The sequence below is a fragment of the Blennius ocellaris genome (genome assembly GCF_963422515.1).
Source record: "Blennius ocellaris genome assembly, chromosome: 8".
Lineage (NCBI taxonomy): Eukaryota > Metazoa > Chordata > Actinopteri > Blenniiformes > Blenniidae > Blennius > Blennius ocellaris.
The window spans coordinates 23,853,711-23,873,072 of record NC_137657.1 but is presented as its reverse complement, the minus strand read 5'-3'; the positions used below and the strand labels follow the sequence as shown (position 1 = coordinate 23,873,072).

General features: G+C 44.1%; 1 protein-coding gene across 1 annotated transcript; it reads left to right on the top strand.

The window, feature by feature from the left end:
* Positions 1–515: 515 nt before the first annotated feature.
* faxcb (failed axon connections homolog, metaxin like GST domain containing b) lies at positions 516–14,245 on the top strand. Its single transcript, XM_080501686.1, has 6 exons — positions 516–649; positions 5,332–5,467; positions 6,466–6,662; positions 10,980–11,197; positions 12,219–12,335; positions 13,222–14,245. Exons 1-6 carry the CDS (start codon positions 543–545, stop codon positions 13,551–13,553), a joined length of 1,107 nt encoding a protein of 368 aa, XP_080357812.1. The 5' UTR covers positions 516–542; the 3' UTR covers positions 13,554–14,245.
* Positions 14,246–19,362: the final 5,117 nt, after the last annotated feature.

Genomic DNA, 19,362 nt, shown 5'->3' with positions numbered 1-19,362 from the left:
TTTACACATTTCAAGGCAGTAATTGTGTGTTGGGGCATAACATTTTATTAAAGCTATTCCTTATTTAATTCTTACAACGTCAGTAATGATAATACTGAATAAACAAGGACAAATTGTTCGAAATTTATTTTGAACTCGTGTAACCGGAAGTCGCTGTGTGGTGCTTCCGACTAGCTTGACGGTTAACCTCCGGCCGACGAGAAGGGAAGCGAACCGAGTGCTGAGCATCATCCCGGGGAGGGCTGACTCAGGATGTTTACCTCTCCTGCCTTTCTGGGGGAGTCCGACCCCTGCACTCCGCCGCGGCCGCCATGCCGTAGACCATGAAGCCTGACGGGGACTGCGGCAGGGCGGACGCGGGGCGGCTGTAGCGGCGGGGGAAGGGGAGGATGTACTGGGCTGCCGGCTTCGCCTCTTCCCGGCCGTGTGTGGTGGAGCTCGGGCGGAACCACAGCCTGCCCCTCGGGCTGTGCGCCTCCGAGCAGCAGCACTCCTTGTATGGCTACATCATCGCCTTTCCCCTGCAGGACTACGGCGGCATCATGTCGATCCTGGGCTCGGACTCCTGGTGGAAGAAGACCCTGTACATCACCGGCGGGGCCCTGCTGGCCGCCGCAGCCTACCTGCTGCACGAGCTGCTCGCCATCAGGTACCAAAAAAAGCTCGCGCTTTGTTTTTATTGACACTCCAAGGCGCATTTCTTAACAGTGCCTCGCGGCTTGTTATTCAACCCCACGAGTGGAGACTTTTCGTTTGTCTGCCGGACGCCGTGTTTTCACCAACGTTTTTCTCCCCACCCAAGGACACGACAGTAGGCGGAGATATAAGAAGAAATAATTTATAAATAAGCGAGTCACGCGTCCGCTCGTGTGCCAGCTCCGGCGGCACCTGAGCGTGAATAAAGTGAGCGCTCCTCGAGGCGCCGCAGCGTCGGTCCGACCTTTAATGAACTTTAATGCACAACAACTGCGAAGCAACGCATATCCGGGGCTCAGGTTTCAGATTTCTCTTTCTAGTGAAAGCGGATGAACGAGATACGACCGAAGAACTGATTACCTATTGCCGGTTGGTCAATGAATGAGATTGTTTTTTTTTTTGTTTTTTTTTTTGGGGGGGGGAGTAAATACATCCTGTCACAGTGGCCTGGCAGTTTCTGGCCTCACTCCCTCCCCCTCCTACAATATAAGCTGCGTAACCTTGCATTTCGTATGTGTGTGTGTGTTAGTATCTTGTGTGTGTGTGTGTGTGTCTGCGCTGAATCACGTGCAGGCTGCTGAGGCTGCACCCGCAGCCTGGCGGCAATCGTCTGTTCGTGCCATGTGACGTGTTGCTGGCACTGGCAGCCACTCCCGCCTCAGTAGTCTGCTTTTAGCCTCCCTGTGTCCTCCCGGAGAGCGAGCCCAGCTTGAAGTGTCTCCTCGGCCCGACCAGCTGGGGTGTGAGAGGCACGAGGCAGATCAGCTGGAGGAGTCACGGCCGTGAATGAGTTTCTCTGCTGCAGACAGAGAGCGCGAGGGATTTCAGCACCACGAGGCAGTGGACAGCGACACAAGAAGCCTAGGCTCAGTCTCTACCGTCGGTTGGTAAAATGGAAGTGTAGTGCCAGGAAAACATGTCCCTTTACAATAAACAAGAAAGCCTCAGACATCTAATGTCTTCCATTTTTGCTGACAGTATTTATTTGTTTAATCGTACAGCCCCAGAGTGTTTATTGCCAATGGTGGCCTTAAAACCAACCTCCATCAGTACGACTTTATCCAGCTTAAGGTCGCATGGAGCTGGAGCCAATCCCCGAGTGAAGGCACGATACACTCCAGACAGGTCCCAGCACATAGAGTAAACACACACACGCACACGCACGCACACACACAGGTACCAACCTGACATCAGTTAACTTCAAAAGCAGGAGTTTGGGAGGACTCGAGGAAACTCGGAGAAAACCAACACACACACAGACAAAGCGTGCAAACTGCACGAAGATTTCGTGCGTTATCTCAAATACAATCATATTACTTGTATCTGTGCTGGCTTCATCTCCAGATTTCATTCTCGCATTTCACTCTTTGTTTTTTTAAAATTTTTTTATTGAATCTTAAAGACTCACTGTGCAAAGGAGATAAACAGAGCTGTCGTCATTGTTTACGGACGCCAAACACATTTTTTTGTGTATGATAGCATGCTTTTAATCCGTTCAGTAAGTAAACAATCCGTATTGGTTTAAATCACAGTTACCTGCAGTGGATGTGCTTGGCTTTGTATTTATACAGGTGGTCTTACTCACCTCTCCACTGCAGCTGTCTGCCTGAGAGTCTCTCTGAATCTGAATCATCACAGGTCCAATGCACCATTCTCTGCATGGTTAGAAATGTAACGGTAACGTTTGGATTTACTGGGAATCTCCCCACAAGCTCCTTGTTAGGCAGGTGAGGTACGCATTCTTAAGTCTAATCGTGTAGTTTTGAAGCAGTCGTTGATGTGAAATGAGCAGCCACTGTGGCGACTGCCTCTTTGGATATTTATTTATCTCTGCTGTGGCTTATAAAATGTGAAACCTTATGCTAGTCAAGCTACTGTGTTTATACATCATGTTATTTAAAGATGAATGCCATTTCTGTATAATAAACCAAGTGTTGAATCAAACTCTATCTGGGAAATGAGTCTCAACATCTCAAATCAATATTTGTTTAGCAGTTTGATCTGGATGGATTTAATAGGTATGGAAAGGAATGTTAGGCGGTACAATCGGGGCATTTTTATGCAGTTTTATGTGCCTGTTGTTCAACTTCTCTGCAGGCTCACCACTAAGTATATCCTTGATCTGGTGGTAATAATAGGGGAACACACTAAAAAGTCCTTTTTAATGAGAGTGCACTACTTTAAAGAGAAGTAGCTGATGTCTCTCAGATCATTAATTTTCTTGGATATTAAACTCTGAAATGGCTCTGCAGCTCCTCACATCAAAGGACAATCATCCCTAAAATAAAAAGGCTGCAGTTTGTATAGTAACAACACTTTGGAACAAATCGTGGGAGGACAGCAGTTTAAAGTATTAGTTTAAAATAAAATTATCCATTACTAAACATACAAAACCACCTAATTAGCGAAACATCACAAAATCAGCGTCTGTGCTATTTGCACTAGTGGAACACTTTGGGAGTTAATGACCCAAATGAGTCACTACAGACAAGTGAAGTGCTTGTTAGTGGGTCTTACTCATTCAAACCACAGAGCTCGGGGACAAAGCGACTCACTGCCGAGTCAGCAGGTAATATCAACCTGCAGGTGTGGCATGTTTCCCCTCACAAGGTCTGTAAGAGCCTGAACATCTCATCCTGGTCTCTGTGTTTGGCATCGACCTCACAGCACCGACTGGCCCAGCAAACGGCCCCTGACCTCAGCTGCTCTGTCTACTAACCACCCACAGTACTTGACTTTGACTCGGCAAAAATATTTCTGAAGAAGTCGACGGTTTAAATCTTCTTCCCGAGCCTTCAAGTCTGTGCTTTCGCTGTTGTAACGAAAGCCTCAAGTCCTTTACGGAATTGACGCTCTGAGCTTTGTTTTGAACTCTTGTCCTTGTTTAAACTCTTGGATATTAAGCAGATATTTCAGAGAGTCACTCCATCCAGAGATTTCTTTATCGTATCCTTTTGGTCATCATCTTCTTGAAACACAAACCTTTGATCCTACTTGAGGTCCTTCACGCTCACTGGAAAATCTTTCATCTCAGCATTAAAAGGCCCAGATTTACTTCCTTTACACTTGTGTGTTTCAAACGTTGCCCTGCGTCACTGCCTCTGTAACACTTCTAATCAAAACACTGATGAAACAGACCAAACACTGCTAAAATACGTTTTTGTGTCGAATGTCGAATGTTTGTTTGTATCCACTCACATATTTGAACCATCTCTCCTCGAGGGGATCATCATTTCTGTTGTCTTCCAAGTAACGTCGTTGTCTGTTTTCCTTTTGTTGGTTGCAAGTAAGCTAAACTGCACGACAGTGCCCCTACAGGTCATCAGTGGTATTCCTCCATATGCTACATGTGTAAACTCTATGGAAATTACCTACATAATGAACGCAGATTGACAGAAGACTCCATTTATATCTGTCTGCATATTTAGCGTCGGGGATATTTGAGCCATTACCCTTGTTGTTCACAGTAGCCATCTTTCAGTCTCTGCTGTCTCGTTAACCTCTGTTGGAGAGAAAAAACACCCCTACAGCATGATGATTCTGCCACCATGCTTGATTATAGGAGTGGTATTAACAGTGTTTTGACTGCATCAGCTGTTGGAACGTGAGGTCAAACAGTCTCACCAAAACCTTTTTCCACCAACTGTTCTATTAGGTGTTTGTAGTGCTGTAGAATGGTTCCTGTATGACTCAGTCTCTTAATATAATCTCTGGGGTCTTTTAACTGCAGCAGGGACCTCATGAGTCGCGAGAATATTGTCTTTATCGACACTTACAATGGTATTACTAGAAAATAATTTAAAGCTCCAAGTGTTCTTATTGGCAGCTTAATTAAATACTTTATATGCATATTGTTTAAACACTGTACATTATTTGAATTGCCGTAATAAGGAACAAAAAAGATACGATTTTGAATATTTGAAAGAAGAAAATTGTGTTGGTGTTTAATATTGCATATACACATTTTAAATGTAGCAATTAATATTCCTCACCACGGTGTAACTCTTTTGACCTTTAAAGGCCAGTCTGCAATGCTAAATGGCTCCCAACCACTATGCAGGCCACATAATAATCAATGCCGTATTTGGATATTTTAAAATAAATTATCAAACTAGACTAAGTACAGAAAACCTTGAGGTAATGTCTTCCTTATCTGTATATTACGACAGTAGCCCTGAGTACCCTATTATTGTTATTTTGTTGTTTAATTTAGAATACACATGGTAAATATGTGATTACTAATCCTGTGATCGTCGAGTCACCAGGGAGTTTATTTCTTCAACCGGCTGATGAAGTGAATCGAAATGATCTGATCTTGATGCCTAAATCTAACAAGACTTTTGATAAATAATGACTTGATTGGACAAAAACCTTTTCATCATGCTTCCACAGGATAAAAAAAAAGTGCATGTAATGGTGCAGGCAGCATGTTTAAAGGTTCATTTTTGATTGTGTGTATCCTAATGAGGGTAAAACTATGCATATCAAAATAAATGAACTATAAAATGTGGAAATCTTGGAAAGGGTTTGAAAACCATCCATTGGCCCTGTATTTGAGCTACAACACAGCACAGGTTTTTGTTTTTATGTTTTTTTTTTTAACAGGATATGCATCTGTGCTGTTTGTGCCGATAGGAAGGAGCAGGAGTTGGATTCTAAAGACGCCATCATCCTCCATCAGTTCTCCAGGCCAAAGAACGGCGTGCCCAGCCTCTCACCCTTCTGCCTCAAGATCGAGACGTACCTGCGCATGGTGGATCTGCCCTATCAGGTGAACGGTCGTCGTGTTTATCTTCATGACTCTTCAGTCTCTATCAGTGGTCAATCGCAATTGCTCCCTAAATGACTCACTTCAATAATGATCTTCACAGAGACGTTTTCAAAAGACACCCCACAGTGAATACTTTTGCAGGTGCAGGTTGGATCTGCTGACATCCTGCTTCATCTGTTGATTGATGATCTGTCCTGAGAAGCTCTCAGCTTTCTTATAAATTGTGTACTCTCACAGAGTCGGGTAATGTGTCGTTCACGGCTTCGTTTCAAAAGCAAATGAGAAAGTAAATTGATTCCTCACTCGTTCGACCTGCTTGTTGATAAAAACCCAGATTATATCAAACAGACACAGATTGATGGTAATTCACGGAGGTGTATGTGTAAAATATGTGCAACATTTCTAACTGCGATCGTAACTCTCCCAGTTCGCTGTCTGGCTTTTAATTCATTTGAGATTTGATTGACTCGTTAGGTTCAACACGAGTTGAATCATTTAGTTCTTGTGAGATAAGGATTCATTTGCATTGTTGCAGTAGCAAGTGGACAGTGATAATAGTGTCATGAAAATATGAACCATAATAATAAATATATAAAAAGATAACAACGGTAACAATGACCAAAAAAAAATAGAAACCCAGGCAATATTTTACATTCTTGCATGATAATGTTGTTGTGATTGGAAATATTCTAGATATATATTATTGCACAGAATAAATTAAGGTGTTGTCAATGTACAGTAAAGGGAACGTAACTCACAGAAGGACTGAAAGAGTTAATTGAGTGAAACACTCCTCCTGCAATAAACAGGGGTTTAGTGAAATAGTAAGTAGTAAGTGTTTAAAGCCAACATTGGCTTCTCCTTGAGAGCTGCCAGCAATCTGCTACAAACATGCTGAAGACAAAAATAGCATCCTTACAGTGACTCTTCATTCTGTAACACATTTTGTATGTAAATTGCTCCGTTTAAGTTCCTTTTTTTTTTGTTTCCCACTGCAGAACTACTTTGATGGGCGGCTGTCGCCACAGGGAAAGATGCCCTGGATCGAGTACAACCACGAGCAGGCGTCGGGGTCAGAGTTCATCGTGGACTTCCTGGAGGAGAAGCTCGGCGCGAACCTGAACAAAAACCTCACCCCGCAGGAGAGGGCCGTGTCCCGAGCCGTCACCAAAATGGTGGAAGAGCACCTGTACTGGTAAAGAACCCTCATGTCAACCTGTACGATCCGCCTTTTCCACTGCAGCTGTTTTAAATAGAAGAATGAAGTTCTTTTTTTTTTTTTGGTTCATAATGTGATGGAACTGTTGTGTTTGAAGGTGGATAGAAATATCTGGAACTACCTACCACTGATTCCTTTTTAAAACTATACTACCCAACCAAAAGAAGATTTGCGGAGTCTTCAGTCTAATTTTAATATTTCATGTAAACGTGCAGTCCTCCAGCTCAGGCTGACACTGTCCTCTCCAGGACTGCTCCTCTGCTGTGTGGCCGTCTTTCTGGGTGATGAGTCACTTCAGTGTCTCCGGGCGAGAAACCTGCTGCTGCTAGGAAATCGTTTCCACCACTCCTCCTACACCCAGACCGGCCCAGAGTGTTTTCCATGACCTAAAAGCTCCATCCATCTCCCCCCCCCCCCCCCCCCCCCCCATCTCACTCACACACTGATGTAACCCTGTTTGATCCAGTGGGATGTAACCTATTGTCCTCTATTTGATATTGTCGGGACACACTTTCAAGCAATCTCTGGCTTTGCCGTCTTCACATATGAGAAGTGTTTTGAGCTGCGAGGAAATGTGATAGTAACCTCACCGTGGCACACAGGGAGCTGCAATAGATTTCTCATAAGCAGTAGGGGTCAATCGTATAGCCCACTTTCTTCCTCCCTCTGCGGCTCCTCTTCTCTCCTCTCCTCTCCTCTGCTCCTCCATCCTCTCCGCGCCATGGTCGGACCCACATATAGACCTATTGAGTGAATTATTAATGTCCAGGGAAGGGCAGGGTGGCAGCTAGCTGCTGTCTGTGTGGTGAGACAGAGGCATCAGCAACACACACACACACACACACACACACACACACACACACACACACACACACACACACACACACACACACACACACACACACACACACACACACACACACACACACACACACACACACACTCACACTCACACTCACACTCACACTCACACTCACACACACACCTGATTGATATAGCAACAGCAAGAGCTGCCAACAGCGGTGTTTTACGAGCCATAACACTTTCTGACCACGGCTGTCTAACCAGGTTTGTGAAATATTTCAGTATCAGTAATTCCTCTTATACAAACACGGATCAATATGTTTATGCCAACGCTGCAGTTCAAGGAGAAGATTTGCATCTTTTCAAAGTCATTCATCACTTGATTGTACCAATAGATGTAGACATTGTTGACCATATATACTGGACTCGGGATAAACCTGTGTTTTAACGTTGGGCTGCTCTGGGACGTTGGACATCTAAATTATGGAATGCCTGACGAACGTCAAACATGACAAACAAAGATTAAGAGAAGATAATTTTGTTAATTTCAGAGATTTTCTACAGTAAACCTTTATGATTTAGGTGAATAGACATTCCTCTGGCATTTTCATTAAAGCCCTGACTGGACAGCTTTTAGGTTAGGAACCATTTACTGCTTGTAATTTAACACCAGCCTCATTGCTGTTTCTAGAATTGGAGGTTCCCGTAATTAATGAAGACATGAAGAAATCGATGATTAATGCGCTTTCTCAGAAGAGTCATTTAAATTCAGCTTACCTAATTTTGACATACTGATATTGTCTAACTTCATCCCAAGTGACTATCTCACTCTGAATATCCTGAGAGTGTGCACAGTAACACTGTCGGGACGTCCTAAATTTGTCTTGGCTACATGAGGTAAACTGTAAGTGAGTCGCAGTTTTTAAACTGTGAATTGCTGGCACAGTAAAAAAGGATTCCTCCTGCCCCATTTTCAATGATTCACAACGATATTCATAATCTTTTTTTTTTTCCCTCATCGCACTTCGTAGACAAAATATACATCAGAGTGTTTTATTTGACATCTAATAATGATGAATAATGGGCAGGAAACGAAATGGAGATTTAGGAACTTAGAGAACTGAGTTTTGAAACACGGATTTGACACATAAATTGATTATTCCCCTTCTGAAGCTCGGTGAAAACAGAGGAGGGTTTAATTCAATATTGATGCTTCCTGTTCAGAGGACAAGAAGCCTGCGATAACTGCCTGGGAGTTTTCCCCTCATCATCCTGGCTCCAGGGCTTATTTAAAGCTACGATCTGAAAGATGTCTATACGGCTATGTCCATGCTTGCAGCGCTGGAGTAGATCCCTGCTGAATCTGAAGACACAGGTCGCTCCACAGGACAAACACAGAGGCAATCACACCACGTTGGGACAATATTTTGCACATTTACATTTATTTTAGTGTGTACATTTATGCTCACATGTTTATTTAATGCCATTCAGCTCTAAATCACAGGAGTTTACAATCATGGACGAGCCTCAGTGTTTGTGGATTACAGGACGGATGCACAGGTAGAACAGAAAGACCCGGGGATGTCATGCCAGACTGCTGACCACTACACTACTGTGTGGTCTCTGGAAATGTGGAAACAAAAAAAAAATCCTCCCGGGATATCGGATAATACAATATGACAGATGTAACACAGGCCACATGCTTTTATTGGATTTCCACTGAGCCACTGGTCTTATACAGTCATCCAGATGACCCTCTTTCTGCTATCGCAGCTTGTGGGCCAGTTCCCATCAGCCCCGACGTGACATCAGGCTTTTCAGCTGGACTGAAAAGGAGCAGCGCCGTTTGCTGAGAGCTGGTGTGAGGAAAGGTGCACATGTGAAAGGATGTAGCAGCTTAATCTGGTTAGCGTCGACACGCGACAAGAAAAACAACAGAACGTGCCAGCTAACAGGGAGAGCTGCTTTTTTTTCTGTTCTCCTTATGAGTGAGATGAATCCGTGTAAAACACCAGACCGTTATTGGTTTACTTTATTAAATTGGTGTTGGTCACACAGAGGGAATTACAGATAAGTAGGAGCAGGATTGTGAGGCTTTGACTCGGCCTTGTTTGCACACAAACACACACAGGATCTGTCGGAGCGCCGCTGTGAGACAAATCGCCGCTTGACGTCAGGGCAGCTGAAGGATCCGCACAGATTTCCTTTCTCCTCCGAGCCAGGGGGAATCTATACCTTGTTTTCTAGCTGTGATTGATTCAAAAGAGGTGGTGCAATGCAGCAGTAAGAGAGTGGGTGTTTTTGTTCGGTGGGTTTTTTTTTTTTAATACAAATCTGTATCAAATGTGAACACGTGGTCACCTTTTCTCTTTTGGCCTATTTCTCTGTGAGGGAGACATGATAAAAGGTCTGAGGGGCTGAAAGTATGATGCTGTGTTCTGGTAGTGCAGCTGATGGATGGATAGAAGTGGAAAGGGAGTGGTGGTTGTACTTCTATTGATTAGGGTGAGGTTAAATGTTGACAGACGTAAAGCTTTTCTGGCAGGGGGAAGCATAGAGCTGTGATTAATGGTCCTGTTGACACCACTCTACGTCAGTCGCCACTCGGTGGAGTCATGAGGAGCATGTTTTTTAGTGGTGGGATGTGGACTTTTGTTATATTAAACACATTCATGGGATGACTGGAACACTGCGTTACACAGCGCTGCTCCAGTAGGATGATAAAGGTTTATTTTGATTATATTTAATATGATGGCAGTAAAAGTGTCTGTGGAGTGAGACATAAAGAAAACATGGACAACATATGTACTTCTCTCACACAAACTCCAAATCAGCATATAAATATAAGTACACACTGAAAATAGTTCTCATCTCTTCTCTGTGATCAGTTTCGTGTAAGTATGAGATATTTGCACTTGTTGAAAGACATTAAAAACGATTGGTTCGAGAGCGGATTCAAACTGAGCTTGAAAATGTCAGAGAAAATGTTGCAAAATGAAACATCAATCCTCATAACTGGATGAAAAACAAACCATTTAAATTTAGCAGTTAATCTCTGAAAATAAAGTAATGAAGATTGAGCAAGGCTGGAAGAAATAAGATAGAAATTAAAGAGTGAAAGACAAATGAAGAGAAGGAAAGACAAAATAGAAAAGGGGGATATAATAAGGAAGGAAGGCAAGACAATGAAAGGATCAAAGGAGTAAATGAGAAAAGAAGAGGGGATGTCAGGGAACAAAAATAACCAGAATTACAAAAGAAGAAGAGTCAGAAGGAAATCAGGATAAGGAAAGACAAAGAAAGGAGAAAAGACAGAATGAAAGAGACACAAAGTAAGAATGATGGAAACAATGTCTTCAATAGACAACCAAGGAAACGTGGAGAGAATAAATGGAGCATGGTGAGAATTGAAGGGAATAAACACTAAAGGAGAGAAATAAACGGAGGAACTGCATGTTGACTGGTCCATGTTTGCGTGCTTCCTCTCAGGACGATTGCTTACTGTCAGTGGGTGGACAACCTGGAGGAGACGCAGAAGCTGCTGGCGATGAGCGGCCCGCTGAGCGACACGCTGAAGTGGCTGCTGAGCCACCTGAACGGCAGCATGGTGCGCCGGGAGATGTACGGCCACGGCATCGGACGCTTCTCCAAGGAGGAGGTGTACACGCTGATGGAGAAGGACATGAGGACGCTGGCCACTCTGCTCGGTGAGGAAGACCACTGCACACCGCCCTTCCACACTCCCTGAACCCTGTTATCAACCAAAATGAGCAGTTCTGATGAAATTATAGGCATTTCTCAGTATAGATTAGTGGTGTTTTCAGTTCGTTTTCTTAAAGCAGCAGACAAGTGAATTCGAAAAGTCTGTCTGAGTGATTGTGTGGGGAAAACAAACCAAGTCAATCACAATTAAATCTGAAAGATTTATGTTGAGATGAGGTAGAGAAACGAAAGCAGTCGTTTATCGCGAGCACAGCCAAGTTGACAAGAGGTCAAGTCAATTTGCTGACTTGCAGCCAAGCCTCTTCATACCTGATTCACATTCCTCACGGGCAGCAAGGGACTCAGATTTATGTGTTTATGTGGCTGTTCAAAAAGGTCCATCCATGGCCACCTGTCCTGAAGTGAAATCTTATTGAGGTGTCGACAGAAATGATTGAAAGCAGCGAACGTTCGGGAAGTGAGACACCCAGGAAACGGAGTCAGACGCTCGAGATGGAAGAAAAACGAGAGCACTTTGCATCGATCTGTTTGTGTTATGACAGCAAACGACCACATGTTGTAAAACGGAAAGTGGCTTCCAGAGTGAGAGCATCAGTCTTCTCCGCGTCTCCTCCTGTGAATGTGTTGTGATGGTGCATCGGAAATGGTTAGCCCTCTGCAGCTTTGCAGCATGGATTAGTCTCAAATCCATGCTGTTTTCTATTTATTTACTCTCGTGGTTCATGACATGGCTCGTCAAGAGACTATACATGTACAGAATTTGTGTTAAATCATCAGAATCAGCATTTATTCTATAAGCATGTCATCACAACCAGAAGGAAAACCGATAAGAAAAGTGCATTCTAATTATATTTTTTTATGTGCCTTGCATGAAAGGAGCATGTAGAAATTATGTTCCTAATGAATTATCATTGGACAGGCAGTTAAAAGATATTGTAAATTATTGCTCGTGTTTGTTGCTGTGGAGGTTGTGAAGTTTCTCCATGTTCCCTCTCTCTCCTTCAGGGGATAAGAAATACTTCATGGGGTCTAAGATGTCAACACTAGACGCCACCGTGTTTGGACATCTGGCTCAGGCGATGTGGACTCTGCCGGGTACTCGACCAGAACAGCTCATCAAAGGTGAGGCCATCTGGTGAACGATCAGGCACTCACATGGTTAACACTGAAATATTGTGTCGTTTGCGGTTGTGGCAGCAAAGTGAAGGCAAAACACAGATAGTGAAATACACCAAGAAATCTAAAGTGAACCCTGCCTGCCATAGAACTGTCTCAAATATTGTATATTAGAATCAACCATAATAATAAAAAAGACCCACTAAGAGATGTAACATAATAAGAGACACAAAGAACTATAAACATGTTAATGATGTGAAATGACTGTGACGCACCACATAATATGAACAAAGAGATCTACAAGTGACCAGAGAAGGTCATCAAACAGAACAACCACAGTGTTGTTCAAAAGTAGCTCAAAAAGGTGCAAAAGTCTGAAAATGACATGAAAAAGATGTAAAATGGCAACAAAATATATAAAACTGTTACAAAGAGAAACAAAAGTGACATAAAATCCTCATCATGGTGGAGTAACTATATTTTTCCTGAAGAAGTTTAGAGGTCTAACACATGTCTGTGGTCAAGAGGCAGTATAGTAAAATAGTAAAATAGAAAAACGCATTTAAACGAGCATGTGCAGGCTTGCCTGCTCACCACTAGGTGGCAGTGATGTCCCACCACAGAGGAGCTGACAGGCTTTTTGAAGTTTAGGTGCTCAGGTTCCTTCGAAGACGCAATACTTTGTTCTTTTATCTTCTCACGGAGCATTATCAGAGCATGTCGAGCCAGAAATGAAGATTCAGTGTTTTAAAAACACAAGTTGTGATCAAACCGCCTGTGAGAAACGCACAAGTGAAATCAGAAGCCTCAGAGTGGTAGAGGGCGCGTGTGATGCCTCCTGCTGGGGTTCCTCTCTGTGAAGCTGCTGTGTGGTGTGATGGTGTCTCCCCAGGAGAGCTCATCAACCTGGCCATGTTCTGCGAGCGGATGCGGAGGCGGTTCTGGCCCGAGTGGTTCGTGGAGGTGGAGGACCTGTACTACGACGGCGACAGCGAGAGCAGCAGCGGCAGCAGCAGAGGCGGGGGCTCTCCCACGGGCCTGCTGGACTTTGGCCTCTTCTCCAGGACTGACACGCTGGACGACAGCGACGGTGGCAGCAGCCACTCGGCCGCGCACACGCACTCGCCGCGGTCCGAGCCCTCGCTCTTCGACTCGGACGTGGGTACGGGGTCGGACAATGACCTTCAGCTTAAAGAGGAGTTAATGCCGGACCTGGAGGTTTGACCTGGGATTTGGCCGTTGGACTGAGACTGGAGCAGGAACAACCTGTCCAGACAGCTGGGGGGGAAACTCTTCCAGCAAACGACCCTGACACTTTCCTCCCGCACCTGCCGGGTGTTTATATGCAGATGACTCTGAACTGAACCTCGTAACAATACAGACGCTTTGTCCCGCTCCTGTGACGTCTGGACTGTCCCCTCGGCGGTTCCTCTTTGCCTTATCTGTCTCGCCGGCGTGAAAGAGGTCAACTCGGTAAAGGAGCGCGTCGTCTCACCAAGCGTGGCGACGACGACGACGGAGGAGCTCGGCGAACGAGACAGGTGGCACTTCGCTTGCTATGAAATGATGCAACTAATCACCACTCTGCCATGTGTCACGACGCACAAAGCCGCTCAAACAGGTGGAGACTGATCATGTGGCTAAAAAGGAACAGCTGCTGTGCCTCTGCTGGTAACCATCCGTGTGGCGAGGAACGGAGCGCAGATGACTCTGAGTGTGCCAACCCGAAGATCGATCCCCATGTCAATTCCTCTATGTGACTGTATGTGGGCAAAGTGTGTGGAGACGTGTTGACCCTGGAGGTCCTCGAGCAGAAACCGGAAGGAACGACGAGCAGATCCGTGCCTGTTTTGTTTTACTGGTTATCATCTTTTAATTCTATCCAGTAGCTGATTATCTGCGTGCACTTTGTTCATTTCGAGCCTGGGCTGCTTGCTTTACGTTTTCGTCTATGATTTGTTTTTGAATGAGTTGCAATTCGTAAATTTGACCACTAGATGGAGTGTGCATCCAGCCTTCTGATGTCAAGGTCACTCTGGTGAACTACACGATTCAGTGTGTGTGTGCGTGTGTGTGCGTGCGTGCGTGATGTTGGGTGTGGCAACAAATCAGCCTTCATACTCGGAATATTAAAACAAAAAAAAAAACGAGTAGAGAGATTCAATAACAGTTTTTATTGTGTTATAATTTATTATCAGTGCCACTTTGTTATTATTTATATGTATTTTTTGGTTAATCTTTATTTTCTTACTGCTCTCAAAGAGAGATGTTGATCTTTGCACTAGTGGAAGTTTATTTTCGCCTCATGTGAGCGGGGAAGCAGACGCCGGGCTGAATGAAAGGCAGACGCCGTGCTGCGAGGGCGAGCGTGCCGCTCGCGCTGGATGTGAATGTTTCAGGGTGTGAATGTCATCAGCGAAGCAGTTGATGAAAAAGTCTTTTGCGGACTGACTCGGAATACCAAATCGAACAGAAATGACTTGGGCTTAAATGTGTTGAGTAGATTAGAAACTCAGACTGAAATGTCTGCTGTTTGCTTTTGTTGGCCGAGCTCGGCGGAAGCGCTCGTGATATAAATGTAATGGCTGTGGGGGAGAAAGAAGGAGAACAGATCGTGGTACATATTGAGTAGGTGAGACTTACAGCGTCCGTTCGCGTAGATTACAAAATACATTTCCTCGCCAGTGGGATTGAGGCATACAGATAGTTTTGTTTTCATTTCTTTGGGTTTGAAATCTTAACTTTGAAACAGTACAGAGGAAAAGGATCTCGTGCTGAATTTTCTCCTTCCCCTGCTGCTCTGAATAATCCAGGGAGCTCATTGTCAACAGGTTTCATCTCGCCTGTTTCATCACTGGAAAGTAGCTCCGGGAAAAAACTGTTGAGAATGTCAAAAGAAATGTCATGAAATGACAACTAAATCCTTCAAAGGAAGTTGAATGCAGCACGGCAGCGTGTTGACAGGAAGTGTGATTGTTTCCAAAATGCTACTGAATCGGCAGAAAGACGCAGCCGCTTTGGTTTTCTTTCTAAAGAGTGCAGATTCAAGCAAAGCATCTGGAGAACTATTTAAACCTGCTACTATCCGTATCACCAGTTGATCCAATCATTCAAACAGTGTATTAATTTTCCACTTTGTAGAACTATTAAAGCAAAAACATGCTAATACACGACATTGATCGATTACTTTCTCACATCACAGCCATCTATCATTTTAAGTGAATCTCTTTTCACTTTAATATATTTATTTCTCACAAACAGCTGATTCGTCATTACATTTACAACTGTGGGAAGCACAATCACAGATGTAGTTTTTCTGATGCAGATCTCTACAACTCTGTTAAATCTTTTGCATTCACACACTTTATTATTAATATTAGGCCTGTTCTCGTCACAAAGCTTTTAAGTCTCTTCACAGGCCATACCTGCTCAGGTTTGGTCTGTTTATTTAATCAAATACCAACTCATTTCTAGCTGCTAATGAAGCGCAGAAATATTTTATTTAGACGTAATGTCATGTTTTTCTGTCATGTAATTTGCTTTTGTTGCGTTATAACGTGACTTTCAGTGACGAAACGCCTAAAGTTTTGCTCAAATTGACCATTTTCATCAGTTTGACTGAGTGTGTTAGCATATTCTTTTAGCTTATCTTGATAATGTTGAAGCTTTTTATTGTGTTATTTCCCTGAATGAGCCACCGGCAGTGTCTTTGACAAAAATTAAACAATAGTTGTTTTTTTTTTATGCTGCATTTCAATTTGCAAGAAGCAATAAAAACTGTTTTAAAATTAACTTATCAACTTAACCTATCGATGTTATGGTAAAAGACATAACACCCTGAACAGCAGTGTTGTATCTAAAATCTGCTTTCCAGCACTCAAGGTAAAACCCAGATGATGCAAACCCAAACTATCTGTACGTCTCTGTACGATGTTCTAGATGAATGTTGGTGTTAATTTTTTGCTTCTTTGAGGGGGGAAAGAATTTAGAAAGAATCCTGGGTCGTGACCAAAAGCCACATAATGATTGAAATACTGGGACTCGCTATAAACAACTCTGGTTCATTATGTCCTCATGTGGTTCTCATCGCCATCAGACCATCCAGGTGCCGGGTTAGCGCGCTTTGCAGAGGCCGGGACGTCACACACAGGACAGTCGGACTGCTTTAACAAAGCCATATTCAAGTTAGTTGTCTTGTAATTGGAACCATGTCATATCTGGTGTAATGTAAATATTGTATGTGTGACAAAAGTGGACCATTCTGTACGTAGAGCCGACAGACTGATCGAACTCCCTGTGGCTGTGCAGTCATGAGAACTAGAGTGACTGGATGATTTCAATAAAGATAGCTGTGACAATTTTAAAACATGCTGTTGTTACTCAATACCAAAGCGTCACTGAGTGGCTCAAAGAGTCGTATGAGACGGGCGGACACACAGAATTTCAAGAAAGCGGGGACAAAAAAGCTAAATTCTACTAACTAATTGTTTTGGTGTGCATATGACTATTTTCCACTGTCTATTTTCAACTGCTTCTCTCGGGTGATCAATTCGCTATTCCACAGAGTCAAAAACAGACAGAAGTGTCTAAACTAGACTCGGACTCCCAAAGTGCAACGCCAGGACACTTAACATGACTTTACAAAGAACACAGAGAATCTCTAAAACATATTCAGACGGTGTAAAACATCTTGATTTATCAAATGTGTCAATTTTATAAAAACAGATCGAGGCTATATTTGATCTAACCTATTTGAAGTGTCTTTTTAACACAGACTCTGTGAAATAAAGCAGAATTAATCAAATCAAACCTAAAGTTTTATAGACACGATAAAAACACTGCGATGCCGTTCACATCACGTCATTTTCGGTAACTGTACATGCTTAAAACAAAATGCAGAAGAACGGAGAAGTGAAAGTGGGCGGAGCGCCATGAGGGATGCTAACCAGTGACGTTAACCTCACTGTTAACTCTGACGGCGGGATTAGCCTAACGGCATGACTAACCATGTTTTGAACAACGCATATTTAACGGTCGGTTAGGGTTTAAACAGTGGTTAAAAGAATTACTTTTGTACAACCAGGCCCACATCTTTTAAATTGACTTTGTGACCTTGAGGAATAAAGCTGCATTCTTTAAACATGATCCTGTAAAGAATCACAGTTACTAAAAGTTTGATTTAAAACAGCATCAAAAACATTGAAAGAAATAAAGTAAATTCAAGTACGGTCAGTCCTGCTTTTCCTGTTGCTGTCATGTTTCAGCTTCAGTTCGTTTGTTTGTAATAAGGTGGAGAGAAGCTTTACACACTGAGCAACATCATTTAGAACCAACGGGGTGAGCACTGCGTAGTCAATCAGATCGAGGTGGGGGGCATACAAGGCATTTCATGCGTTCTTTTTTGTCATATTTAACTGTGTTCTGAGTGTGTCGTATGCATTCAATCAGAGTAACAACTCCAAATCGTCCAGGTGCAGGGAGGAGGCTTCATTGTGAGTCTGCCAGCAACATCAGGAGAGGAGCAGGAGAAGGAAAGTTATGGAGGAGGCTGATGCAACAACATTCAACAAATATCCCCAAAAAGTGGGGTGAAGAGAGAAAGTTGAGCCAGGGCAAGGGGGGGAAGTAACCAGGAGCTAAAAAGGAGAGTGAGGGATGAGGAAGAGGAGGGAAGGAGCAGGTGGTGGAGAGGAGAGAAGGGGTGAAGAGGCCAGGACTGTGGAGTGAAGGGATTGTGGGGGGGGGAGTCACTGGGGAGGTGGAGAGAGAGGAAAGGAGCATCAGGAGCTTTTGGAGAGGAAAGAGTTGAGCAGACAGGAGAAGAACAAGTCGACTGAAGAGAGGGAGAAAGAAGTCGGAGAGGAGAAGGAGGGGATGGAGCGGCTGGGCTAGGGGCCCGGGGAGGAGATGCGAGGGCCACGGATCAGGAACCAGGTTCCCGGGGGATGGAGCAGGTGCGGGCTGCAAGCGAGGCCTTTGGGCCTGAAGGGGCTGCCAGAGCTTAAAACAATCTGCACTGCTCCTTTTTTAATTTGGCTCCGCGAGCAGCCCACCCTCTGCACCGACACACACACTCTCTCTCTCTCTCTCTCTCTCTCTCTCTCTCTCTCTCTCTCTCTCTCTCTCTCTCTCTCTCCCCCTCTCTCACTGTGCTTAACAGATCAGCGATCCACAAAGAGGGGTAAACACACACAGAGCAAAATTAAAATCGGAACTCCCCTGGCACGGCAAAACAAATTAGAGCAAACAAATTACAGAGAGTCAACACACAAACAGTGGAGCATCTGTGGCTCTCTGGACGACGGGAGCCGGTGGCTACCTCCCACACCACCAGCAACCTATAGTGCACCATCGCACCAAACTGTATCCATCATACACTGACACATACGTCTGTTCAAGCAGGCCTTGACAAGATGGTGCCGTTGTGGAGATGGTCTTTTCTGCAGGTTTGAAGGAGACTTGATGACTGGGGATCTTCTTTTTCTGAAGCAACCGCGTGTGTCGTACAACACGTCCATTTCAGATGCCAATTAAGTGATACACACCTGCTTTCCCCGTTGTCCTGTCAATCATTCATAAAGATAATCCTACATCGTGCATCCCTTCATTTTCTCCCCCACAGTTGCATGATGTAAAAAAAGAAAACCCCCAAAAAAACCACAGACTGAAAAAAAGTGTAATTTATTGAAGATGCACCAATTTACTGGAAGGATTTCATATTTACCATGTTTATGGCTCTCGATTTAAATATGTTCCAATAAGTTTAACACATTAAGTTTTGTGATTAGTGTGTATTTCATCTGTTTTTGTTTCTTTTCTCGCTGATTTAGTTCAGTTAGTCTTGGCTGGCCCTCTCCCTCGGCCTCCGTGGCCCCTCTGGCCCTCTGGCAGTGGCTGTGGCCTGTCCATCTGCCTCCCACTGTCTGGGTCTGGTGGGACGGTGGGCCATGGAAGACCCCCTCAGAACCTTCCCCCCTCATCACAACCGAACACCGTCTCCAGCCCCCAGGCCAGCTGCTCAGGCCCCCTGAAT

Excerpts from the sequence above, each read along its gene's own strand:
- faxcb (XM_080501686.1), top strand. The coding sequence starts at position 543 with ATGTCGATCCTGGGCTCGGACTCCTGGTGGAAGAAGACCCTGTACATC. Across the intron at positions 650-5,331 it reads CACGAGCTGCTCGCCATCAG|GAAGGAGCAGGAGTTGGATT; the intron begins GTACCAAAAAAA and ends TTGTGCCGATAG. Across the intron at positions 5,468-6,465 it reads TGGTGGATCTGCCCTATCAG|AACTACTTTGATGGGCGGCT; the intron begins GTGAACGGTCGT and ends TTCCCACTGCAG.